The sequence below is a fragment of the Periophthalmus magnuspinnatus genome, chromosome 15, assembly GCF_009829125.3.
Source record: "Periophthalmus magnuspinnatus isolate fPerMag1 chromosome 15, fPerMag1.2.pri, whole genome shotgun sequence".
Lineage (NCBI taxonomy): Eukaryota > Metazoa > Chordata > Actinopteri > Gobiiformes > Gobiidae > Periophthalmus > Periophthalmus magnuspinnatus.
Window position 1 is genome coordinate 28,557,024 of NC_047140.1, and position 25,183 is coordinate 28,582,206.

The 25,183-nt window shown below is 40.2% G+C and overlaps 1 protein-coding gene across 2 annotated transcripts in view; it reads right to left on the minus strand.

Moving 5' to 3' along the window:
- The window catches only part of LOC117382402 (potassium voltage-gated channel subfamily KQT member 5-like), a 94,803-nt gene that overhangs the window by 19,094 nt on the left and 50,526 nt on the right, over positions 1–25,183 (minus strand). For both annotated transcript variants that reach the window (XM_033979574.2, XM_055227210.1), the window contains exons 2-5: positions 4,732–4,822; positions 3,634–3,760; positions 2,063–2,238; positions 1,540–1,665 (exon numbers count right to left, since the gene is read on the minus strand). In XM_033979574.2, the coding sequence (XP_033835465.1) occupies positions 1,540–1,665; positions 2,063–2,238; positions 3,634–3,760; positions 4,732–4,822 (520 nt within the window). The remainder of the gene's footprint in view (positions 1–1,539; positions 1,666–2,062; positions 2,239–3,633; positions 3,761–4,731; positions 4,823–25,183) is intronic.

Sequence of the window (25,183 nt, forward strand, 5' to 3'; positions counted from 1 at the left end):
CTGAACAGCGGGTGTGTGCTGAGGGCGGTGAAAACGGGTTGAGCGGCAGTATAGCGTCTTGAAAATAAGCGATTAAACATGCACGAATCGCTCCGCAAACGACTTCGAGAGGGTAAATGAGAAGGAAACAACTATAACATGTTTAAAAACTCCAAAGTCCATTTTACAGAATAGGTCTGCTTTAAGTAACGTCTCTAATTTAAGCTAAATAAAATAAACACATCTTGAAAAATATCTCAACAGAAAGATGGCGTCAGACCAAACCTTTAAACTGACACACATTTTTTCCACTGCACAGTTTTTTCTACTCCTATATTCCCTTTGCTAACAACTACAGCTGCTTCTACAGTAACATTCATTTAATTTTTTCTCCTGCAACTAAACTCATTTGCCTGAGGTTACGTTCACACTGATCTATTTGAACAGTGTGTTGCATTTCAGTGTTTGCCTTTGTGAGCGGAGACATGTCAGGAACACAGAATGTTTCCCCACATGTCGAACCGTCTCGTTGCACCTGGCAGCACGAGGGAATACAATTTATTGACCGCACTATTTCTTCTTTGTGTTTTGTCTAGTTTCATGTTTATTGTGGAGTAATGGCTCCCAGGAAGAAGCAGAACAGAACGGCGCACCCAGCCAAGTCTGACCATAACGTCTTTGTGTTCGGTGATGAAAAGCTGCAAACGTAGAGGAAGTAAAAGCAGCATTTTAGTTTGTGGATCAATCTTAGTAAAAAAAAGCGCCTGGAGAATTGAGGTAGATTAGTGACGTAGATCAACTGAAGCACTGTTTGTTATAGTCGTGACGGTTTAACAGATTGGCCTCTCGCTAGATTTTTGAATGAGTTTCCTAATAAAATTGAAGCTCCTGATTGGTTATTCATACATCTGTCACGATAACGCATTTTGAGCTACGATATATCGCTACAGAGAAGTGCTGCGATAAACGGTAATGCTGAAACTACTTACAAAGCGGAGTAATCCCAGTATTAAATTGATTTTTGTTATTAAAAGGCCTGAGCTGCAGCAAATAAACAGCAGAAGGAACCAAAAACAAGTCAAATACGTTATTTACTCAATCACCTACAGCTAAAATCTCACGTTATTACATAAAGATGGCAAAAAATCTCCCCATAATTGAAAAGAAATTGTACACAAACCCCAAAATATATTGTTCCAGCTTTCATATACTGAACATAGACTGTATAAAGAAGAAGAAGCTCGTTGAGGCTAGCAGTTATAGCGACATATTAGGAATTCTGACCGCGAGTATCGTAGCAACCAAAGAGCCAATCCGGAGTGAGGTTGTTGAAGGTAATGCGCCTTCCTGCCCCACGTCACTCAAATCTGTTGTTAAGGAGCCTGATTTGTCTCTTATTAATGTTCATATCTTGATTTTCGGTTTTCAGACTAGACTAAGGTGTAATTATTCATATTTTAATGCTTTATGTATTATCATATGACCTGGACTTGATGAGAAAACAGGTTAAAAACACGGATCTAAAGTCGGTCTGTAGTTCTGTTAATGTGTTTTGCTCACCGTGCCCCACCACAGAGCATCAGCGTACGTGGCAAACTCTTTGTTGAACTCTTTTTCCACCAAATAGACCAAAAACGAGGAGAAAATCAGCACCAGAAATCCAATGTACCACGCCGTCACCAACTCCTAAAAACACACACAAAATATCAATCAGTCAAATTATGAGTCAGATCTGTGCAGAGGTGTGTATGGACTCGTTTTTGATGATGTCATACTATCTGATGGGGGCGCAAGAGCCAGTTTTTCCCATTGATTACGTTGTACTTTGCCATGAAATATCCAAAATGTAAATTCACAAATGCTGAACCTGATCATTTTTATTAACGACTAGACTCGAGAACTCACCGTATTACTATAAAAATCAGCATTTTCACCATATTAATTTGAGCTGTAACCATCTGTATTAAATCTGACTGGCCTGTAGCATGTTGCGATGCCACGTGACACCCAGAAATTGTGTAAAATGCTCCGCGTTAGGGCTTTAAGTGAGGAGAAAGTGGCTACACACAATCTGAAGCCTTACCTTACTATGTGCGTACACCACAGACCCCAGCAGCTTCCAGGTCCCTCCCCTTCTGTCCATGCGCACCATTCGAAGGATCTGCAGGAATCGGAGGCTGCGCAGAGCTGAGGTGGCGAAGATGTTTCCCTGACTACCAGCTGAAACCACGGCGACGGAAGCGATGAGCACGATGATGTCTATGGAAACACAGGAGTTCATTAAAAAAAAGACCTGTGTTTTCCCACTTTATTGAGGAAAAACAAGGGAAGATTGTACCCGGACTAATCTCTGGGGCCATCCATCACGTTTAAAAGAGTTATTGATTCACTCAGAGCTGCCTATTGCCTTCTCTATCTCAATAAGTCAGTGTCAGAAAGGCTTAAATGACACCCTTTCCCCACCTGTATCTGCCACAGCACTGCACTGTCCTGCCGCTCTCAGGTGAAAAATGATCATCGACAGACACTACTCCAAACTGACATGCTTTTATACTCCCTCAGTCTGCTCACAATGACCAGACGCTTGCAAGAATTACGTTTTTCTTTTAATACGAGCCACTGCAGCACCTGAACCCTACCTTTGAACAAAAATAAAGTCATATTCTATGCTATTTCAGGGTTAGCGTTCTCGTTTCTTGCTTAAAAAATCTATACATTTCTCTATTTTGATTGACAATACTATTTGAACTGAACAGTGGTAACGCCTTAAAATAACTACGCTTTACACACTTTAATTAGCATTTAATAAAGCATGAACATGGTATTATCACAATAGATGATGACGTACAACAGATGCCCTTCCTTGACACAATCCAACAATACTTTTTTTTTTTTTTCTACCAGGGCTCGGAAGCTTTTATAAGGTTTACGACCGTAGACTGTTTATATAAATGGACATAGCTAACCTGCGAGCTACAGCGTTCAAAAATAGGAAGTGAGCATGGGCGCGCTTCTGGTTCCATCAACTCTGGCTCCAATTCACTTTCTATTGAAGAACTTTTGCCTCTATCTCTGGAACTGCTGCTGTCAGACTCGTCATTTTGGTCTTAAAATGTTCGTATTAACCCGCTCTACATGATCTTGGTGTTTTTATTTCGCTATTGTGTCCGTAAGTCAAGATAAGAACATAATCATGCTCTTTTTCCCCCAAGATCGCTCCTGCTGCTGTTAACAACAAGTTTAATTGACAGTGTTGCTAAGCGTCTGCTCTCTTCTGCACTCCTAAACTAGTGATGTGAGAAGGAAAGGGCGTTACCTCACTCCTGATTGGCTCTTTGGTTGCTATGACACTTGCGGTCGGAAATCCAAATATGGAAATCGGCTGCTATTCTTTATACAGTCTATGGTGGCAAAGCTTTATAAAAATTACACTTGACGCACACTTTAATTAGCCTTAATAAAGCACGAACATGAACACCGTGGTACCATTGCTATAACTCTAGATGTACATCAGATGCCCTTCCTTGACACAACCCAACAATACTTTTTTTTTTTTGTTTTACCTGGGCTTGGAAGCTATTACATGTTCACTGGTTTATGACTTCTTGTTGCTCGACTGACTTCTTGTTACAGCTGGTAATGGGAAAACTGTACCTATGACACAGAATGGCTTCCGGGCGAATCGCAGTCGTCCCTGCCAACCTCTGTAGCGGCAGCAACAGCCGGCGCTCCATATCCTGATGATGTACTCCAGACCGAAGACCACAATCATCACAAACTCCTGCAGTACACAGTATATACAGGGTGGTTATGGTTATTGTGTTTTTCTATATGACACAAAACAGCAGGAGTCTCAGTACCTTCAGAATTGACCTTTTTCACTGAGCCGCCTGGTTAGTTCCAGCTCTCTAAATAACTGTGGAGCCACACTTCCTGCTCCATTCATTGTGCTTCGGAAATTAGCCGAGTCGCGCTAAAACGAATCAATATTTAAATACAAGGCAGCAGACGGCAAGTTACAGATAGATAATCACAGACAGCACGTTAAGACCTATACGACAATGTAAATACTTCACTGGAGGAAGTAGTTATTTGTGTCCTGAAGCTAATGCTAATGCTAACTGAAATTAAAATGAATCAGTGATGCTAAAATAGTGCTACAATCTGAATAAAAAACACAGAAAAACAATGAACTCGTCATCATATATATTTTCATAAAGTTGTTTTGTTCTATTTTGAGATTTAGATTAGTTAGCGTTAGCATTAGCATTAGCATTGAGACACAAATACATGCTTTTATAAACACACAAGTTTCCTCCGGTTAAGTGCTTACATCGTCGTAAAGCTCTTAACACGGCGGCTCTGATCATCCGTCTGTGACCTGCTGATCTCTGTCTGATATTTAAATATTGATTTATTTTAGCCCGACTCTGCTAAATCCTCATAGAGAGTGAATAGTGCAGGAAGAGCAGCTCCACACTGGAACTAGCCGGACATCTCTGCGAAAAAGGGTCTATTGGACAGTACAGTTACATTTACTCGAGTAACATTTTGAGGAAACAGTTTAGAGCAGAGGTCTCAAACTCAAATGATCTGGGGGCCGCAGGAGACAGTCTGGGTGAGGCTGGGCTTATCAGGTATTCCACAAAAAAAGGTTGACCAGAAGCGTCTTGTAACTTCGATCTAGGTCTGGTTTGAGGTCGTAATGTCCGACATATCACACTGGGCTGAATAAATTTAATGAGAATTTACCAGGATAAGCAGGCAGTGAGAGGAGAACTCCTGATGCGCCGGGATGGTGGAAAACACAGACAGCACCAGACATCCAAAAACGAGGATGAACCTGCACAGACGCAACAACAAACAAGGGAACATCAGTTAGATCAGTTACACAACATAAAGGTCCTGTATTACACAAAATGGACTCTTGTGAGCGTTAAGTCATGTTATAATGCAGTTAACTCATCAAAAACAGAACTTAACAGCTACTTTTTACCTTTAATTCTGTAGAGATTAGAGTAGAGACTTTGCATTATGAACTAAAGTGAGTATGTGGCATGATTTAAACATAAAAAACCTCAAAATGTGTATTCCTCAACACTTGGCAGCAGTCACATATGAGCCAAAAACACTCACTGACGAAGGAACAGATTTAGATCAAAGTATGTTTTAAACGCCAACTCTGAAATGTGAAACTTCATCCGATCACATTATGCTTGGTTTATACTTATTATATTTTAGCTTGTAAGTAACAAAATTAGCTGCTTTTCTCATTAAAACAAAATAAGAGAGTTTCACATTGCGACCTGAGGCTTTTCTCATTAAAACATGAGAAAACAAGACTTAAAAAAATAATAATGTTCAAGGTTTTCTGATTAAATGTTCCCTTTGGTCATTTTTGTTGATTTAATGTAACAGTGTGGAGATGCAGACATGATAAAAACACAGTTTATTTAGACAACAATGTGATTTTCCACGTTAAACGGCAGGATTTGGGCGTATACTAGTCGATGTGTCTTATACTTGTTCTGATACAGCTCAAGATCATTCTAAAGATGTTCAGGAAAGGTCCATTTTTGTCCTGTAAATGTGATTTTTTTTAGTATCGATCCCTGCTCAAATGCGTATCTAGTTTTGACGCGAGTTTTAGTGTCGATTAGTATCTGATTTTTGACACTTTCGACAACGCTGACTTGCTGAGAAGCCAAATAACTGCACTAAAATACAACAATCGCACAGTGGCCATGAATGAAGTATGAACCTTTTGTGGTCAAACCAGGTAACGGACATAAACTGGAAACCCGAGGCCGTATATGATTGGATTTTTAAAGCCCATTAAGAGACTGTGTCCGGTTTCATTCAAGGTCTTTTCTTTAGCTTGAATCAACAAACCTGGACAAACACATGAGGACCTTCTGACCCCGATACCAAACTGAGTAGCCTTGAAAAGCTTTAGACGGCGAAATAAAAGACTACGGCTTTGCTTGAGATCGTTTAGAGTAAAAACATGTTTACATTTGGACTCGTATGAGCAGCAGTGTCACATTTTTTTCATTATCCAGTGGCCTTCTGTGATTTTTCCATATCAGCGTGCGCAATCCAGCTCCCACGGTCGCTCTATAGACTGTATATGTAAATGTACGGAGCTAACCCGCTAACCGCCGCATTACAAACAGGAAGTGAGCATGGACGCGCTTTCGGCTCCATCGACTCTGGCTCCAACTCACTTTACGTCGAGTGTTTATTTCACCGTTTTGTCTGTAAATCAAGATATGAACATTAATAACGGACAAATCACTCTCGCTAGCGTTAGCAACAGGTTTGATTGACAGCGTTGCTAAGCGCCTGCTCCCTGCTAAACCAACGGTGCGAGAACAAACGATGGATTTTTTTTTGTAATTCTTTATTTTCAGACAGTGGAATACATTCATGGGACAAACCATTAAACCAGATACAAAATCTATCCACAGTCTTTTTTTTTCTTTTCACAAAAATTATACACAAACAGAACTTTGTACAAGGGGAGAAAGAAAACAGTAGCTGCACTTTACCTAGACCCGTATAATAAATAAAAAAGAAAAATTAAGTATCAAGGCAGACACGAGAGTGGGGGGCGGCAATAAAAGGATTCTGATTCTGAGAAGGGGCGTTACCTTCAACAACCTGGCTCCGGATTGGCTCTTTGGTTGCTATGATACTTGCAGTCGGCGCAGCTAACATTGAACACAATTTGCGTGCAATTCCCTGGAATATAAGATCAGTTTTGCTCGCTTGGCGCATGAATCTATTTGTGAAGAAGATAAAAATGTAGCTTGAATTATTAAAAAGGCCATCCATCATAAGTGATCAATCAGGTTTTATAATGGAGAACTTGCACCCCCGTGTATTATGTGTCGACACCACTTTGGCTAAACGTCTATGAATGCTCTTCAGTTCTGACGTCACCCTGGGCAGATCGCGCTTGGACGAGGAGCAGGTGGAGGAATGTGCCAGATTTGGTGTGTGGCAAAGACAAAGCACCTCTCACTTCGTATAATAAATTACCTATACGCTCAGCCAAAAACGTGTATGCCTACTGCAGTACGGCTGAAGTATTTAAGTGAGTTAGGATCTGTGTGGGTCTGATAGTGTCCGTAGAAACTATCACTGCTATCCTGCTTTTAAGAGATATCTATGTTGGCCTGTGAATACTGTAGTTAGTTCGTACCATAGACTGTATAAAAGAAGTCACCGTTAGCGTTCAGCTCCAGTCAAATGAAGCTAATCGAGGCTAGCAGTTATAGCGGCTAATTTGGACCCGAGTTGCGTATTAAGAATTCTGACTTCGAGTATCATAGCAACCAAAGAGCCAATCCAGAGCGAGGATGTTGAAAGTAACGCAGGGGGTGAGCGGTTAGCAACACTGTCAATCGAAACTGTTGTAAACGCTAGCAGGAGCGACCTTCACGGAAAGAAGGCGCCTGATTTGTCTGTTATTAACGTTCATATCTTGATTCACGGATGAAATAGTGAAATAAAAACGGCAGGATCATGTAGAGCGGGTTAATACGAACATTTAAAGACCAAAATAATGAGTCTTTTTCAACAGAAAGTGAATTGGAGCCACGTTTTTGATGAGTAAACAGCATCGTAACATGGTTTAAAGCTCTTAACAGACAATTTTGCGTAATATAGGACTTTTAACCTGATTAAACTGAACTAAAGCAGAAATACTGAACATTCTAAATATCAGTAAAAGTGAGACAAGTACTTAAAGATGCACTGTGTAACTTTTCCACCTGCTCGTCTCTATCCCCAGATGTCATTACTTTACCTTTTTAACCTTATCCAATCCATCTCGCGTGTATTCAATTTCTGTGTTATTGTCGTTATATTGCTAAAGCCGCACACTTTAAGTACACAGATCTGACCTGTAACTTCGTCTGGTGCCGTTAACCGCTTGTCACCATGGAAACGGATAAGTTTAATGTCATTCTGTGGAACATTCTAGGCAAAGTGATGACTTCTGGCGGGTCGAGGAGCGTGAATATACTAAGTGCAGCGATATATCGAAACTATATTGATGGAAGGAACGTTATTCTTTTCACATGGTAAATATCTCGACACTTGAAAACCCATGCGGAGAGAGCGACGGAGCAATATTTAGCGCAGACGAGCTCTGAACAATGAGTGAAATTACGCTGTTTTGTATCGAGGGGTACACACTGAATAATGGATGTGCTTTCTTGACTTCAAAGGAAACAAAATCTCCAAAAATTCAACACATTTGGCAGGTTTAGGCATCCAAAAGTGAAACGTGTGTGTTCTCTAAATGCGTTTGACAGATTTGGCACACGAGGGGTCAGACTTTTCCATACAGTGCACCACATAGTGTCATTAACTATTTCCTTTTTGTATCCCGTGCCAACAGCGCAGGAACTTTCAATCAGGAGGAGTGTGAGGGGGACAGAAACACAGAGAGCGCAGAAGAGGGAGCCCAATTTGGAAGAGAGTGTCAGCACAATCCAGAAGCCTCACTATGGCCCACTTACAAGAGAGTTACTACAGCGCGGCGCAAACTACTCCACACCAGATCACAAGTACGGCTTCACTCTTAAAGGCTTTTAGATTTGTACTGAGCTATGGGATAAGAAGCACTTAGAAAACACAGACAATCAAGGTAAAGGAAGTATTCAAGGCTTAAACGGACAATGTTATAATGTTGTTTCCTCATCAAAAACAGACCTGGAGTTGCGTTTTGTTTCATTCACACACGTTTAATGCACAAATCCCGCGTATTTAGGCTGAGTTCTTCTCGCAAATGTCAAATGTGGTAATACAGGAAGTGCTCCACTGTGTTTTTAAACTCCACACACCTTCATTAGAATCATTTGGGTAATTTCAGTCCTGGAATTGCGAATCTCTCGTGAAGTAAAGGTAAAAGGAGCTGTTAACTTGAAAACTACCGCGTCGTGACATCACAAGGTGGAACAGAGCATTTTGAGCTTTGGAGATGTACAGACTAATACTAAACATACTCAAACATGTGTGAATGAAATAAAACACAACTCCAGGTCTGTTTTTGATGAAGTAACAACATTCTACCTCAACTTAAAGCTCACAAGAGTTAATTTTGTGTAATATAGGACCTTTAAAGTGATTTTCTGATCAATAGAACCATCCTTTGAATATGTCTGTGTACTCCCTCAGTCGTCCAGGTCTGGTCCGTAGTAAAAGCCAAAAGTAAAATCTGTCAACTGGACAGAAAGTTGTAGAAGTGAAGACGTTTCGCTGCTCTTCAGTTCAGACTTTTTGTCCAGTTGACAGATTTTACTTTTGGCTTTTATCATCCTTTGAATAGCTTTTGTTACTCACTACTGGAAAGGTTTATTGGCCATATGTTGCGGTTCTTAGATTTAAGGGCAAAGTTCAATTATAATTTGTTAAAACCCGACCAAATCACTTTTGTCTCCAGCTAGCGTGCTATAACTTAAAGACGAATCATTTTAAATTTTAGTGATTGACCCCTACTGGCTACACTAGAGAGTATCACCAGCCAAGAAATATCTCACAGACTAAACTAACTTTTTTTTTAAAGGTTCTATATTATGCATGTGAGATTGTGAGATTTAAGTCATGTTATAATGTTGTTACCTCCTCAAAAACAGTCCTGGAGTTGTGTTTTGTTTCATTCACACATGTTTAAGTAACCCTGTATTACTAGTCTGTACATCTCCAAACCTCAAAACGCTCTGTTCCACCTTGTGATGTCATGAAGTGGTAGTTTTCAAGTTAACAGCTACATTTTACCTTTAGTTTAGAAGAGATTAGCAATTCCAGGACAGAAATTACACAAACGATTCTAGCGAAGGTGTGTGGAGTTTAAAACACAGTGGAGCACTTCCTGTATCACCACATGATGACATCACAAGGGGGAACAGTGTTTTCAGTTTGAGAGAAGAACTCAGCCTAAATATGCAGGTTTGTTTGTGTGTTCAAACATGTGTGAAAGAAACAAAACACAAACTCCAGGTCTGTTTTTGATGAGGAAACAACATTAGAGCAGATCAGAAAATGGTGTCCTCCGATAACAATTTCCCAAAACAAACACAAACAAAAACAAAGCAGAACTAAAAGTGCGGAGATCCAAAACGGGATCAGGTTTACTCTCTTGTGTGGATCTGAACATACATTTGAACCGTAGCATCTCATAAATGCCTTAACCAGAGAACAGTAACTTCACGAGGAACAAAAGTCAAAGCAAAGTATACACAAGGGAGACAGTGTAAGCAACAGGAGAAGGACTGATGTCCCGCCAACACTATATTAGCTGTTAGTTAATCCCAGTGTTTATCCCTTTCAGAGCAGTATCTCACCTAATGACGGCAACTATAAAACACATCCTTTTATTTCTAAGCAACTACCTGCACCAAACAGAGCCAGGCCAAGGACACAGGGAGGCCCACACCGCACGGCTCCACACTTCAGGCTGACGAAGAAGAAGAAGAAGAAGAAGAAGCAGCTGCACTCCAATGAGATTACTAATATTAACAGCAAATGATTATAGAGCCAGGGCCACGTGGGTTTATTGGAACGGTTTTTAGTGTAGCTTAAATTGGTCAGTCTATTGGTACATTTTGAGACGAGCTATGAAATGAGTTAGTCAGAGCTTTACCAAGGAACTGGTCCTGTCTTGCAATAACACAAACACATAAAAACACATATTTCCAGAGCAGGGCGCGTCACAAACCCCAGTTATAAAGTAAAAATAATGGTTTCTATTATTTACTCTTGGTAGATTATGTTGGCATTTTGTGAAAACATTGCAACTGCAGTTATAATATACAGTGGAACTTCAAAATATTTAGTATTAAGGTAAGTTTCTGGTTTATCCAAATATGTTTTTCCCATTTTATACCCGGGGCAAAAGTTGACAGTGGAAGATTTAGATTTTTTCTTTGACCCATTACTGAGCTTAAGGTCCTTAAAGGTCCTATATTACACAAAATTGACTCTTATGAGCTTTAAGTCATGTTATAATGTTGTTACTGCTTCAAAAACATACCTGGAGTTGTGTTTTGTTTCATTCACACATATCTGAGTACTTTTCCAAAGCTCAAAATGCTCTGTTGCACCTTGTGATGTCATGAAGTGGTAGTTTTCAGGTTAACAGCTTCGTTTTACTTTTAGTTCAGAAGAGATTGAACTACAATTCCAGGGCTGAAATGATCCAAATGATTCTAGTGAAGGTGTGTGGAGTTTAAAAACACAGTGGAGCACTTCCTGTATCACCACTTGATGACATCACAAGGTGGAACAGAGTGTTTTCCGTCTGTGCGTTAAACATGTGTGAATGAAACAAAAACTCCAGGTCTGTTTGTGACGAGGAAACAACATTATAACATAGATCAGAAAACAGCGTAAAATGGGCCGTTTAAGTAATCCCACTTACTATGAGACAGACATTTTGGTACGTATTATGAAACAATGAGAAGTTAGCGACTAATACTGATGCAATACAGTGTAATCTTATGACATCCTAAAAAGGACAGGAGCAGCAGTCCATAAGCGGCCAATGAGCTCGCTGTGTCTCTTCTGCCGCTGTCGAGAGCAGCGTGACAGCTACCCATCGAACTAACACACACTCACAAAAAAACTACTGCGCTCCCAATCTCCCAACCTCCATCACCGGTTTTAATTGCGACTACGGAAACAGTCGCTTCCCTTCATCTCTGCTGTACCCTTTCTGACTACAGACAGATAGTAAAATTTGCGAGCGGGGGTACAAAGAGAAAGCAGGGAAGAATCGGACTTGAGCCAATTTTCCATGATGCTGAGATGGTGGAGACTTGGAAAGCCCGAACACAGGAGTGCAGTGGTGTATGTGGGCCCGTTGCTAACTAGACCCAGACTGATATGCTGTTGAGCAAAGCCAACAGCTAACCGGGTTCATAAAAGCAGCATCTTTCAAACTAAATCACTCCGACAAGCAAAAGTCTGCTCCATCAGATTAGCATCGTCTCATCTGTACAAGCGCTTGGAGACCTCAGTTCACAGAGCTGTACAGCAGATGTCAAAGAGGAAACTATACAGCGGTTTAAGTTACTAAATAATACAGAACTGCGGCAAAAACTAAAATCATTACACGTTTATGTCAGGTTTCAAGGGGTTCCTATAAGATTTGGGCTAGTTTCAAACCTGGATTAAAAATGGGGTTTGCATGTCAGGTTCTACATGTGAAAGAAATCGAATTATTCAGGAAAAAAAGATGGTATAAACACTTTTGGTGATTAAAAGAAGGAGATGAGCCTTGGTTTAAAGCTGGGTATGAGACTATAGCTGTAAATCAGTCCATTTACTTTTTGATCAATCAGTCGTCTACATTTTTGTCGAATTGAACCTTGAACCTTGACCATATCAGACCAGCCAAACAACCGTCCCAACTTTCAATCTGCCAATCACAGCAAAAACAGCCCGGGAGTTATGTTTTGTTTCATTCACACGTTTAAATAGCTCTTTATTATCAGCCCGTCTACATTTCCAAGGCTCAAAATGCTCTGCTGCCCCTTGGGATGTCATGAAGTAGTAGTTTTCAAGTTAACCGCTTGGAAACTGCTTAGAAATAGACTCTACTGTTGTGAATTAGCCCATTTAGTGTTTGTTTTTGCCTGACCAGCCCGTCCTCTACATTCAGTTCAAACGCAGACAAGTCTTGAACCTTGACCCAAACCAGACCAGACCAAAACCACCGTCCCAACTTTGCATCTGCCAATCACAGCTGCTAATTCGTAGCACGTGTCTGCCTGATGCGGAAGACGTCTCCCCTTGAATTTTACCTCAGAGACATACGAGAGTTGATTAATCCGCCTGTCAATCACACCCGGAAATCTGGCAGACGGGATATGGCTCCAGACTTAAACTAAAGTATTGTAAAACCATGTTTGGTCTTGGCTGGCTAGGGTTTGTGAAAGCTAGGAACGAGCTAATTTAAATACCTGCTTCATCCTTTCGCAGTTTGAAAAATGGGTAGTGCAGATTTAAGTTGAGGTTTGCACACTGCACTACAATTGTGACACATGAAGAATGCACTGGTACCGGTTTGTCTGCTCATAACATTTAAATAAAAAGCTTATATGACGATATAATATTGTGATCTATGCAGTGCCATTTCACTGGTAGCTTAGCCAGCGAAACTGTGAGCCGTATTACAAAAGGCACTGCCCCTCTCCACTGGAACAACTCCACAGGGTTTAACCTGCCAACAAGATTAATGCCACTTAACCACAAGCGGCTCACGGTTCATTATTCAGATACACATGCGAGAAGGCTGCAGTGAACAGGGATTCTGTAATTGGGTTTTCTATTAGTTACATGTGCAATTTCCACTGATAATTTAGTCCAGTGTACTCGTGTGCTTTGGGATTAATGTGATATCTGTCATTTAAAGTAGCCTGAGACTGTGTGGCCTGGACACACAAGAAACTTTAAAGTAGTTACAGTGTCATGGTCTAAAACTAATCTAATCTGACAGTGTTAATAAATCACAGACGTAATTAAAGCAATAGGTTCAGAGCAGTTTTTTAATTTAAATCTTTCTCAAAGTAAACAACTAAAGTGTCTGTTTATGTCATATATCTACTTAATCATTCAGAAAGTTTGATTTTGAGTAAAGATGGTCACTTAGATGAGTGGTTATATAGGCCTACAGTGGATTAGGATTAAGGATTTCACTAGGGATGAAACGATATCCAAATCTGTCGGTGCAATATTTTCAGAACACGCATCTCTCATTTGTGGACGCTAACAAAATTTTGTTTTTGGAGCTTTTCACCATGTTATAACAATGTTCCCTCATCAAAAACATGAGGTTTTAGATGTCATCCATGCATGTTTGAGTAAATTAGTGATCTCTCGAACTCTTCTTATAGTTAGCTATGAGATTCTGTGCAATGCTCCGCCCACAAGCCTACGTCACCCATGCTCCCACGCGACAGTTCTCCATAAATATACAAAAACGTGATACAAAACAATGAAATACAGCTTTACAAACCTGATGTGATGTGCAGTGGGAGTGACTTTTGTTAGCAAACTTTCAATATCCCAGTCTGTCTTGTGTTTTGTGCTGTTTTCCCCCTCCCTTCTGTGTCAGAGCCTGGAGCTGGGCGGAGATTCGGGCGCAACTGTAACTAACGGTTAACGAAGATGCACCTGGGGAGGACAAAGGGACCCGGGACCCGACACTCAGCACCAGATCGTCCGCATGGCCACAGTGGTGCAACTCTGCTTGGCTCAGTCTCATGTTTTTGCATTTGCTGCTCTTTTCTAGGTTGGATGTTTTTTTCTCCTCGTCAGATCCCGCTCCTTGGACCTGCCCAGCTCCTCTGTCTCCGACCCAGCTCTCCAAAACCGGCCCACGATCTACTCAAGGACTACTGCAAAAACAACCCCACTTTCAATTATCAGATCAATCTACCTTCATTTGCACATTTCAAGCTGTAAATAAACATTGTTAAACTGTTCCCCGAGTGATTATCTTTGGTCCCCCTGTCCGTCGTTATGACACAAATAATACCCCGTAGAAGTTTAAAACCCCCTCTTTAACAAACCTTGACAAGTCTTTGGTTCTGTCATGATCTAAAAACTTAAGATTTAAAAGTAATTCTGTGTTAAACTTGTGTGAAAGGTTTTAACACTTGTGAATAATCATAATGTTCTCACAAAAAATCTGATCTGACGCACCGAATCAGGAGAAAGTAGTTAACGTAAGTGAATTAGACCAAGATGAATGGAGATATTTCTTGGAAAACAATTAAGATAAGTGTCTAATTACTGTGCAAATGAAGTATAATAGTTATGATATGGGCGACAGTAGCTCCATTGGCGTAGTGTTTGTTCTCTGATCTGAATATTGACAGTTCAAAACCAGCGCTCGTTGTTAAAAAACATCATTTGTGTCTGCGTATGAAAGTGTTTGAATTGGTTCCTTGATGTAAAGCCCTTCGAGAGCCTTAAAGGTAGAAAAACGCTATATATAAACGTGACCATTTTCTGTTCTTCAAGCCAATTAAGGATTTTGTAGAAATTGCCTGTACATCCAAATGAACTGCTACAGAAAAGTTGCATAAGTTCCTTTGTGAAAAAACATCCAAAAGCCTTTTTAATTGCATCTGAAAACATGGCACAGTGTCACCAAAAAGACCCAGAGAGACATCGGAGAGCTAACAAGTGGTTGACTACAGCAGAGTCGAGAGGGTCTGCTGTGTGTAGTCAGCTCGTTAGGCCAACAGATGGAAGCTGCTTGTACAAAATTAGACGAGAAGAGCTGACTCAGGACTTCTGCATTGTGTCAGGGGGATCTACAGTTTTAATAGAGACATGTATAAGTCTGAGCGTGAGTGATTAACATGAATAAATGCATGTAGTAGCTCAGAGGAGGAGAACACGGCGCAGGCAGATCTGAAGTGCGTCAGCGTCGGCCTACACAGCTCCATCTGCTCTTTCACTGCCTTCTGCCCTCGTGTCTGGGTTACGAGTTCACCGCACGGACAGCGTCGCTTATACGACTCAAATACAGGGTCTTTTGAAAAGCTGTCTGGTGTGTAGGGGTGTGCCAAAAACTCTTGAAACAGTATGGAAAGAATGTAGTCATTTAGTCTGTTGGTGGAGTCTTGGTAGATCAAAATTTGTATCTATTGAAGAACCATTTTATTTAGATGAAACTCATTATTCTCAAGTAGTATCTGTCTTTATATAAATACTAGAGATAGATGGTTACCACTTTTTTAAATGGTTATATTTTTAGATAGCGCTTTTTCACATTCAAGACTCTCAAAGCACTTTACGTCAAGGAACAACTCACCTTTTCATACACCAATGTACGCAGACACTGGGGGGGCGAGGAGTCGTCTGTTGGAGCTGGAATCGCACCTCCAACCTGTGAGTCAGTAGGTCTTATGTCAAGAGCGGGATTCAAACCGGTAACCTTCTGATCATTGGACAAACGCTCCACCAGCTGAGCCACTGTAACTCTCCCTTAACACTTCAGTGCGACGATGCTAGAATCCACAGCTCCATTATGGGTTAGAGGTAAAACAAGAGTGTGGAATGTGATTATTTTACCTTATTATAGTTTAATTATGCAGAGAAGTAAAAAATATAGACAGTATTTATGTTTGCATTAATTTCAAAACATATATTTACGGGGAAAATGATCAAAATCGGCTCCACAAAAAGATTGGCAGAGCTTATCGCCCATCGGTTGCTCTGGTTGCTTATAAAAGTCGTGATTCGTCATGAAAAACCCCATATCCATAGATCTGTAGTACATTTTTCAGCCCTGTAGTATTGATTTTACAAGGATATTTGGTCCATTTCACAAAAATAAGGTGTGGTAGAAACATAAACTGTATATAAATGGACAAATACATGGTGCATTTGTTTGTAAAGCAGTCATATGTATAAGAAAGTGTTGTGTATAGCTGTACATTGTATTGATTCTGTGTAAGTGTTTATGTGTTTCTCAAACTGTGGTACGAGCTCCTTCACTTTCTCCTGCTTCAGAATGTGGATTTGTCTAATTTAGAGTTATTTTAATCCACTTCTTTTCCCTCTTTTGGATAGACGTGGTTTACTCCTAAATTAGACCCTGTTTAGTCCTAAATTAGACCTGGCATAGTTCTAATAGAGACCTGGTTTAGATCTGGTCGTATTCGGAAAAATCAGACCTTTTCTTTGGTGTGAAAACTTAATAAAAGTACTATTTAATTTTGTGGTAGAGTTGGAATAGTGCGTCTTAAAGAGGAGCTCAGTTAACATATATTTCTAGAGTATTATCAATTTTACAAAGCCTTTTTTAAAGTAATAAAAAAAGAAATTGTAAGAAAATTGTAACCATATATCAATAGTATAATAACACCGTATAATATATCTGTGTAATCCTCCGTCGCCCAGGTCTGATTCATAGCAAAAGACGAAATTTAAAACTGTTAATTGGACAAATCGTCACGTTTCGCTGCTCATCTAAGACGCTTCTTCAGTTTTGGTCAGATTTCTGGTGGACGCTGCCTTATATAAAAGAAGAGAGGAGCTACAAAGAGAATAATAGACGGCCATTACAGGTTGAATAGGGTCGTTAAGGCTGAAACTGGAGACAATAGCTGTTTACAGTTTCAGTTTCAGACAGATATAAGGCAGTGTCCACCAACAATCTGACCAGTCCTACAGCAATTTGTCCAGTTGACAGATTTAAATTTCGTCTTTTGCTCCCGTACAATATACTACAAAGAGGCAGGAGCGGAAGAGTCTCCACAGTTTAAAGGTGAACCTGAGGCCTGAGCCGTAGAGCGTTCGTCCACTGATGCAAAGGTTGGCAGTTCAAACCCATTCGTGACGTAAACATAATTGGTAGAGCGGTCAGACACGCACTCGCCTACAGGTTGGTGATGTAATTCCCGCTCCCACAGATGAATGCTGCCATTACGTCCTTGGACAAGACACTTAACCCTCCTCGCCCCCAGTGTCTGCATACATTGGCGTGAGATGGGTGAGTGTTTCCTTGATGTAAAGCGCTTTGACTGCCTTGAAGCTGGAAAAGTGCTATATAAAAATGTCAAAGTCAGTCTTGGTATTAACCTCCTGAGACCTGGCGTCCTCATCTGTGGACGACACATTTTGGGTTGTCTAGGCCACAGTGCAAATTTTTAGAAGAACAGCAACAAGAACATGTTCAATTTTGAATATTTCTAAGAGTTTAGAATATTTATTATTTTATTTTATATTTTATTGTATTATTTTATTTTATTTTATTTTATTTTATTTTATTTTATTTTATTTTTATTTTATTTTTAATTTAATTTTATTATTTTTTATTTTATTATTATTATTATTATTTATTTTTTTTTTTTACTTAAAGGCACATGTCTTCCTGCACCTGTTTGCAGCATTTCAAATAAGACACATTGTTCCAAGAGGCACAATTGTTTCTCATTTTGTTTTTTACACTCAGAAAAAATGTGTGTGTTCAGGCACTTAATAGTTTCTGCAAATAAAATCCTGCAAGAGCTCGGGGTCTCAGGAGGTTAAGGAATAGACTCAATAGGCTACCAGGTTTAAACAAAGAAAAAACACTCTTTCTTTAGACAGCAGAATGTGATTTTCAACATTACATGACAGCACTTTCTTTTATATTCCCATGTGGACTCATATCTGTGTAATTCCTGAGTAATCCAAGTGTTTTAAATGCATTTATTTGGCAGAAACGAACGCAAATTTTCAACTTCTGTCTCTGTTTGAGCTTTTCTACACTAAAATACACAACACAAGACACGATCCGAAATACATATTCATCTATATAAATACAACAGTGAAACATGTGGGTACAGTTTTGGTCAGGAAAGGTTTATTTCTGTCTAATTTCTTGTGAATGTGACTTTTTAGTATCGACACCTGCTCAAATGCGCTTCCTAGCTTTAGTGTCTGATTTTCGACACTTCTGACAACCTTAAATTCTACACATAAATGAATAGTAACGAGGCGAGGACAGAAGGGCATGAGTGTAACCCACATTCACCAAACATGTGACGCGTTGGCCCCATCATCAGCAGAAGTGTGATGGTCATTACACCCCGCTAGTGTCTGCAGACCGCCATACTGAGGCTGTGGACTCGTTTACTCTGACACACAAATGAACACAAATAGCCTTTATTTTAGATTTTAGATGAACTGAAACGCAAGCTTTATTTCATTCTCAATAAATTCACTGTTAGCGTCATTACTTCCTGTACAGTCCTTTTACTTCCTGTTAAAGGTTGTTTCCTCATGACAGACAGACCTGGAGTGTTTGTGTTTTGTTTCATTCACACATGTTTAACACACAAATCCCGCATATTTACGCCGAGTTCTTCTCTCAAACTGAAAACACTCTGTTCCACCTTGTGATGTCATCATGTGGTAATACAGGAAGTATGAAGTACTATGTTTTTAAACTCCACACACCTTCACTAGAATCATTTGGATAAGTTCAGCCCTGGAATCGCCAATCTCTACGAAACAAAAGATAAAATGTAGCTGTTAACTTGAAAACTACAACTTCATGACATCACAAGGTGGAACAGGCTTATTAAAACATGTGTGAATGAAACAAAACACAACTCCAGTTATGCTTTTGATGAGGTAACAACATTATAACATGACTTAAAGCTCATAAGAATCAGTTTTGTGTCATATATATATATGTTTGTGTCTCAATGCTAACGCTAACGCTAACTTTGAAGCATAACGAACAGTAAAACAACGCCACAAACTGAAGTATTCTACTGTACATATAAAAATAATTGGGTAGTCTTTATTTTAATTAATCTGATTCAAGTTCAATACGTTTATTTTATGTTTTCCGATCTTAATAAAAGTGACTGTTAGCTCAGAGACACACTGAGCTAGCTAGCGTACTGCCGTGATTCTTTTGGTCTATAATTGAAGTTAGATTGCAGGCTGAATACGCAACATTTTCAGCCCGATTGTGTGAAAATAAAAAATGCTGATACACCACCGCACTGCCAACACTTAACAAGCTTCCCGATTGCTCCGGCATCGATCCAGATCCAGTGGAATCCTGGGAATGTTGTAATCAGACAAACTTATGGCCTCCAGATAAGATGGATAATCACAGCCTGGAGATGAGGATTGGGAAAGTGAGACGGAGCAGCGTGCGCCCCAGTGACACTCATTTGCGCAGATGAAAGGTCCCGGGACGGCTGTTTGATCTCTGATTGGTGCAGGAATTATGGGTAAATTCAAGTTTAAGTGTGATGTGTGCGAGCCGTGTGATTGAAGGCACGTCGTTACTGAGCATGTGCAGATCATATGGTGGAGCGATATAAAGTGATACATCTGCGGAGGCGCTCGGTGTGCGGTAACCACCAACACACTTCAATCCTTCACTGTTTTCTTTGGTAATAATAATAAAAAATAAATAAAACCATCCACATGAGAAGGATAATTTGTCACTGGAGGAACAGCTGCTGTAAAATCATAAATGTCAAATCATATAGTTTTAAATAATTCCAGAAATGTTTTGTTTTTATGTTTAATTATAAAGGTCCACTATGTAACTTTTTTTCTGGTGGGGGGGGGGGGCCTGCTGTCTCCATGGACATAATTTCTTGGCATGTCTTGAATGTTCCGCAGTATCGAATTAAACTTACCTTGCATCTTTTCATTTACAGTTGATCAGTTTAATGCCATACTGTGGAAAATTCCAGGCAAAACATCATGGAGAAATGTTACATAGTTCACCTTTAACTGCTATCATAATAAATCACATTATTGCCAACACCAAATTTATGGTTTAGTGGTTTCAGTTTTGATTTTTTCGAAAGTTAAATGACTCAAAAGTGACGTCACCCACAGCGTTCAGCTTCAGTCAAATGAAGCTAATCGAGGCTAGTAGTTATAGCGACGAGTTTGGAGCCGATTTCCGTATTTGGAATTCTGACCGCGAGTATCATAGCAACCAAAGAGCCAATCCAGAGTGAGGGTGTTGGAGGTAACGCCCCTTCCCGCCTGCATCGCTGGATCGGCAAAGCAACGCAGTCGATCAAACTTGTTGCTAACGCTAGCAGGCAAAAAAACGTGCTGAATTTGACTGTTATTAATGTTCATATCGTGATTTACGTACACAATCGTGAAATAAAAAGACCAGGATCATGTAGAGCGGGTTAATACGAACATTTTAAGACCAAAATGACGAGACAGCAGCAGATACAGAGAGAGGGGACACAGTTTTTCAATGTAAAGTGAATTGGAGTGAGAGTAGATGAAGACGGATGTCCGTACACGCTCACTTCCTGTTTGAAACGTAGCAGCTAGCAGGTTAGCTATGTCCATTTACATATATATAGTCTATGATAAAGGATCTCACTAGTTTTGGGTTTTGAAAAAGCCTAAACAAACTCACAAAGAGCTCGATACTGTTCTTACTCCCTTCACAAACGGCGCCATTACAATAGTCAGCCATCGCTTTATCACTGCGAAGACAAAGTATAAGACTTTTGGTTCAGTAAATCCACACAATGTTTTCAGATCAATGCCTCCTTCTGTGCGTTAACAACCGGGTACACGTCCTTGAGCCGAACAGCTGCGAGTGAAGACGTGTGGTAAGTAAGAGTCTTGTAAAACATCTGTTTGATCCGAGTCCCTCACATCCACATGTCACCGCTGAGCATCTCCTTATGCCGTTCAAACGCGATTTAAAAGCACCAGAATGAAACGAGAAGGGACAATGAAAGAGAACGGAGACACCAAAGCAAAATCAGTGACTAAAGGCGCAGGAATCATCGTCCCGCATTGCTCTGTCAGACTTTTAAAGATGATTCCAGCTGACTACACCAGCATCAGGACGGTCCCGCGAGCCTCCGCTTCAGTCTGATTAAAACGGCCCACCACAATGTCTTCAGTATGGCACTTTTTCCATAGTTTACGTTGCTTTGTTCTGCTCATTCCTGTCATTTCGGTTGTATAACACACGTTTTTTTGACGCACTTCTCCCTTCGAATGGCTCTTGATGAAGAAAATATTTACACAAAAGCTTTCTTACATCTCTACATGTCACTGATGCGCTTCACAAAAGGCAAAAAAAAAAAAAAAAAATCACGTAGAGATTTTCTTGGAGCCACATCACAAGTCAGACTTTTTCCCCTACTGCCTTTAAGACGTAACTGAACTCATCTGCTTCTTCTGAAAGTGTGGTTGGTTAAATCCAGCTGTCACTCACGCAGACGCTGACCAATAGAAGAAGTAGGCGGGACGAAGTGTCTGTGTTTGGGCGGACAGCTGCATTAAATAGAAAAATAGTGAATCATATGACGAAGAGGCCAAAATAGCAGACAGTCACAGGGACGCACAACAGATGCACCAATCCGGTACTGGGATCTGATATCAGGTTCCAAATACCAGTTCAGTTGGTGTATACGTTCATATAATAAGACTATTTAATTGGCCCAGAAAGTCTCATAATGTTTGAACTTTTATTTATTTATTTACAAAGCTGTTCTGCCATTTCTTGAGCGATAAGTTGCATAACACACTCGGATCAGTTTTGGTAAAATTTTATTCTTGCACAAGGGAAATAAACGCCATTTTCGCTCTCTGCACTGGTATCGGTCGACATCGGGAACCAGCAGATACTTATCGGCATTTAAAAAGCTGGATCAGTGCCTCCCAAATCGTTAAAGATAGGCGATATATCGGTTGGTCAATATTTGGACTTTATATCGGCCTTAAATCTCTGGTTTTAGGTTGATCCGCTGCCTAAAAGATACGCACAAAGCTTTAGATTAACACTTTAATATGAAAAGAACTGGACAAAACATGACTACACAGCTTTCTTAAAGGTTTATGGTACAAAAAAAAAGGATTTGGGGGAGTTTGTACTAAATTAAAATGACATAATAACCCATGTCGTTCAGCGCTACTTCATACTTGCATATTATCGTTCCATGGATAAATCAAATGAATGCAGTAGCACAGGTCCAGTCTTGAAGGCAGTTCGGGGGCAGTGGGCACAGGCCGGTCCTAAAGCGTCCCTGGAGTGTGAGTCAGCACATGACTGGAGGGACTGGGGAGCTCCTGTTCACTCCAGCTGCTGAACACGGACCATAAACACCCACAGATCAAGCTACAACTGCCCAAGGCCTTCGACTGTATCAACAAACGCCTGTGTATGTGCAAAAACAAGTCTGAAGGTCTATACAGCTTCATATTGTACATTAGGATTTGCAATAACGGATGGGATTTTCATATATATATGTAAGAGATTCAATGGCCCACAGGTTGTCGGTGCGATTCCAGCTCCCACAGATCAATGCTGTCGTTGCGTTCTTGGGCGTTTCTTAACCCACCTTGCCCCAAATGTGTATGAATGTATGTGTGAATGTGGGAGCGTTTCCTTGACGTAAAGTCCCTCAAATGTGGAAAAGCGCTACATAAAAACTGAGCCCATTTCCTATTTTTCCATATATAGCTCTCTGACAAAACTATGCAATCAAATAGTAAATATATGGGCATGAAAATTATTTATAATCAAAGTAAGAAAAACACTCGAGAAATGAACTGCTTGCGAGAGTGATTGGGTCAGGCTGATCAAAACCAAACACGGCTCAATGCTAATCACTTATTTAGAAATAACTTCATTAGAGCTGAACAGATTTTTGAGATTGCAGAAGAACCGGGATAAAATGTGGAGTAATTACTGCTGTGATCAATCCAAGGACATGTGATCTGAGATAGTAGAGATGTGGTCATGTGTTATGTAAATGAAGTATGGTAATCTCATATACGGACACAAGTGTGGAAGATATAGACCGTATTCAATTAATGTGAGTGGTGAGAATCTGAGGAGAACAGGATATGAAAAGTCTAATCTAGCGCCAAGTTTTGTCTCAACTAATGAATCTGTGACGTTATGTTCTGTTCACTGCCCTCCACCAAGGCACGCTGCGCAATGGTAAAGCCCACGTGCCCAGATCTGGACCTCATGGAGATACGCGATTAAAGAGCCACGCTGCAGGTGAATAGGAAAAAATCTTAAACTTAGACGTAACAATTTGAAACTTCTGCTGTTGTTTGGTCACATAAATGTAAGAAAAAAATGCATTGCAAGTTTTTCATCGTGTAATGTTTTCATGTAAAAATAAGGCATTTTATGTGTAAAAACAGCTAAAATTTAACATTTTTGGGACATTCAAAAGAGTAACCTGAAAAGAGCTACGTTTAAATTTCTTGCTTCTTTTTGCTGACATTAAATACTAAAAAACACACAGAGAGATTATGTATTTTGGTATTTGAGTAAACTAGACCTGACTGAAAATTTGCCAAAAATTCCAATTTTACATCATTTTTTGAGTTAAAACTTAAATGAATCAGAGTTGGAACTGGATATCACAAAATCCTTCTGTACATTTTGTCACAATCGTGGTAAGTATAACATAACGTAAAGTTTGTGTAAATCCTCAATCGTCCAGGTCTGAGCCATAAACAATAGAGTTAGCCTTTATGATAATAGGTGTGAAATCACTCATTAGGGGTTTGAACGACTGTGCTAAGTAGGACTCAGGCACAGTGCACACTTAGGGTAGCACAATAGACCAAACCTACAACAGAAACAGTAAATAATAGTTGTTTATAGTTTCAGTGTAGTTAGCTCCTCCCTGCAGACAGATATAAGGCAGTGTCCAGCTTTAATCTGACCAGAACTTGGACGAGCAGCGAAACGTCTTCAGTCCTACAACGTCGACAGGTTTTATATTTTTCTTTTGCTATTGTAAAGTTTGGTGTGTGTAGGTGCTACTTTAAGGGCTGATCCTTACAGCTCTATGGGAGGAAATGCATTTTGAGAAACCGGCCTTTGAAATTATAATATCCCATAAAACGCTATGGACGTAGGTTGATAAAATTAACTATTAAAACATTTTTCAGTGCAGAGCGGACCATTTTATTTTGCTGTTTCCACATGAACGTGTATAGGTTATAGCATAGACAAAACTGACCAAAAAAACAAACAAACAAAAAAAAAAGTTTCTCCTGTAGCATCTCACACAAAAAACGTTTTATAATTCATTCGATTTCTGGCTCTTAGTGTTTTTTTTCCCGAACACCAAAAGCCATAGGTCTGTTTATGGTTTAGTCTGACATATCTCCATAACTGTCAAATGTCCCTCTCCCTGTAATCTGCGGAGTAAATGTTTAATCACGCTCGTATGATGTGAGTGAGTGCAGCCCGCAGCCTTTGGCCTTGTTGTGGAAAAAGGCACTACGTAATGGAATCTGAGTGTGTCTCGTGTCTGGCTTCCTCACTGCAAGTCGGGGTGTTTGGTCTTTGGCTGCTGCAGAGGAGGCAGAGAAGCAGAGACACACACATGTACACACACACACACACACACACACACACACACACACAGTAGTGGAGCTGCCTGTGGTCTGGACAGCGTCAGGGGCTGTGGTCAGTTTTGACACAATTTACACTTGTCTTTACAGGACATAAGCCGACACCAAGTGGAGCCAAGAGAGCTTCAGCGCAGGTGGGTTAGTACTTTCACACACACGCTCAACACATTTAGGGTAATTTACAACCATAGACTGTATATATAAACGGACAGAGCTAACCCGCTAGCCGTCGCGTTCCAAACAGGAAGTGATCATGGGCTGCGCTTCCGGCTCCATCGACTCCAAT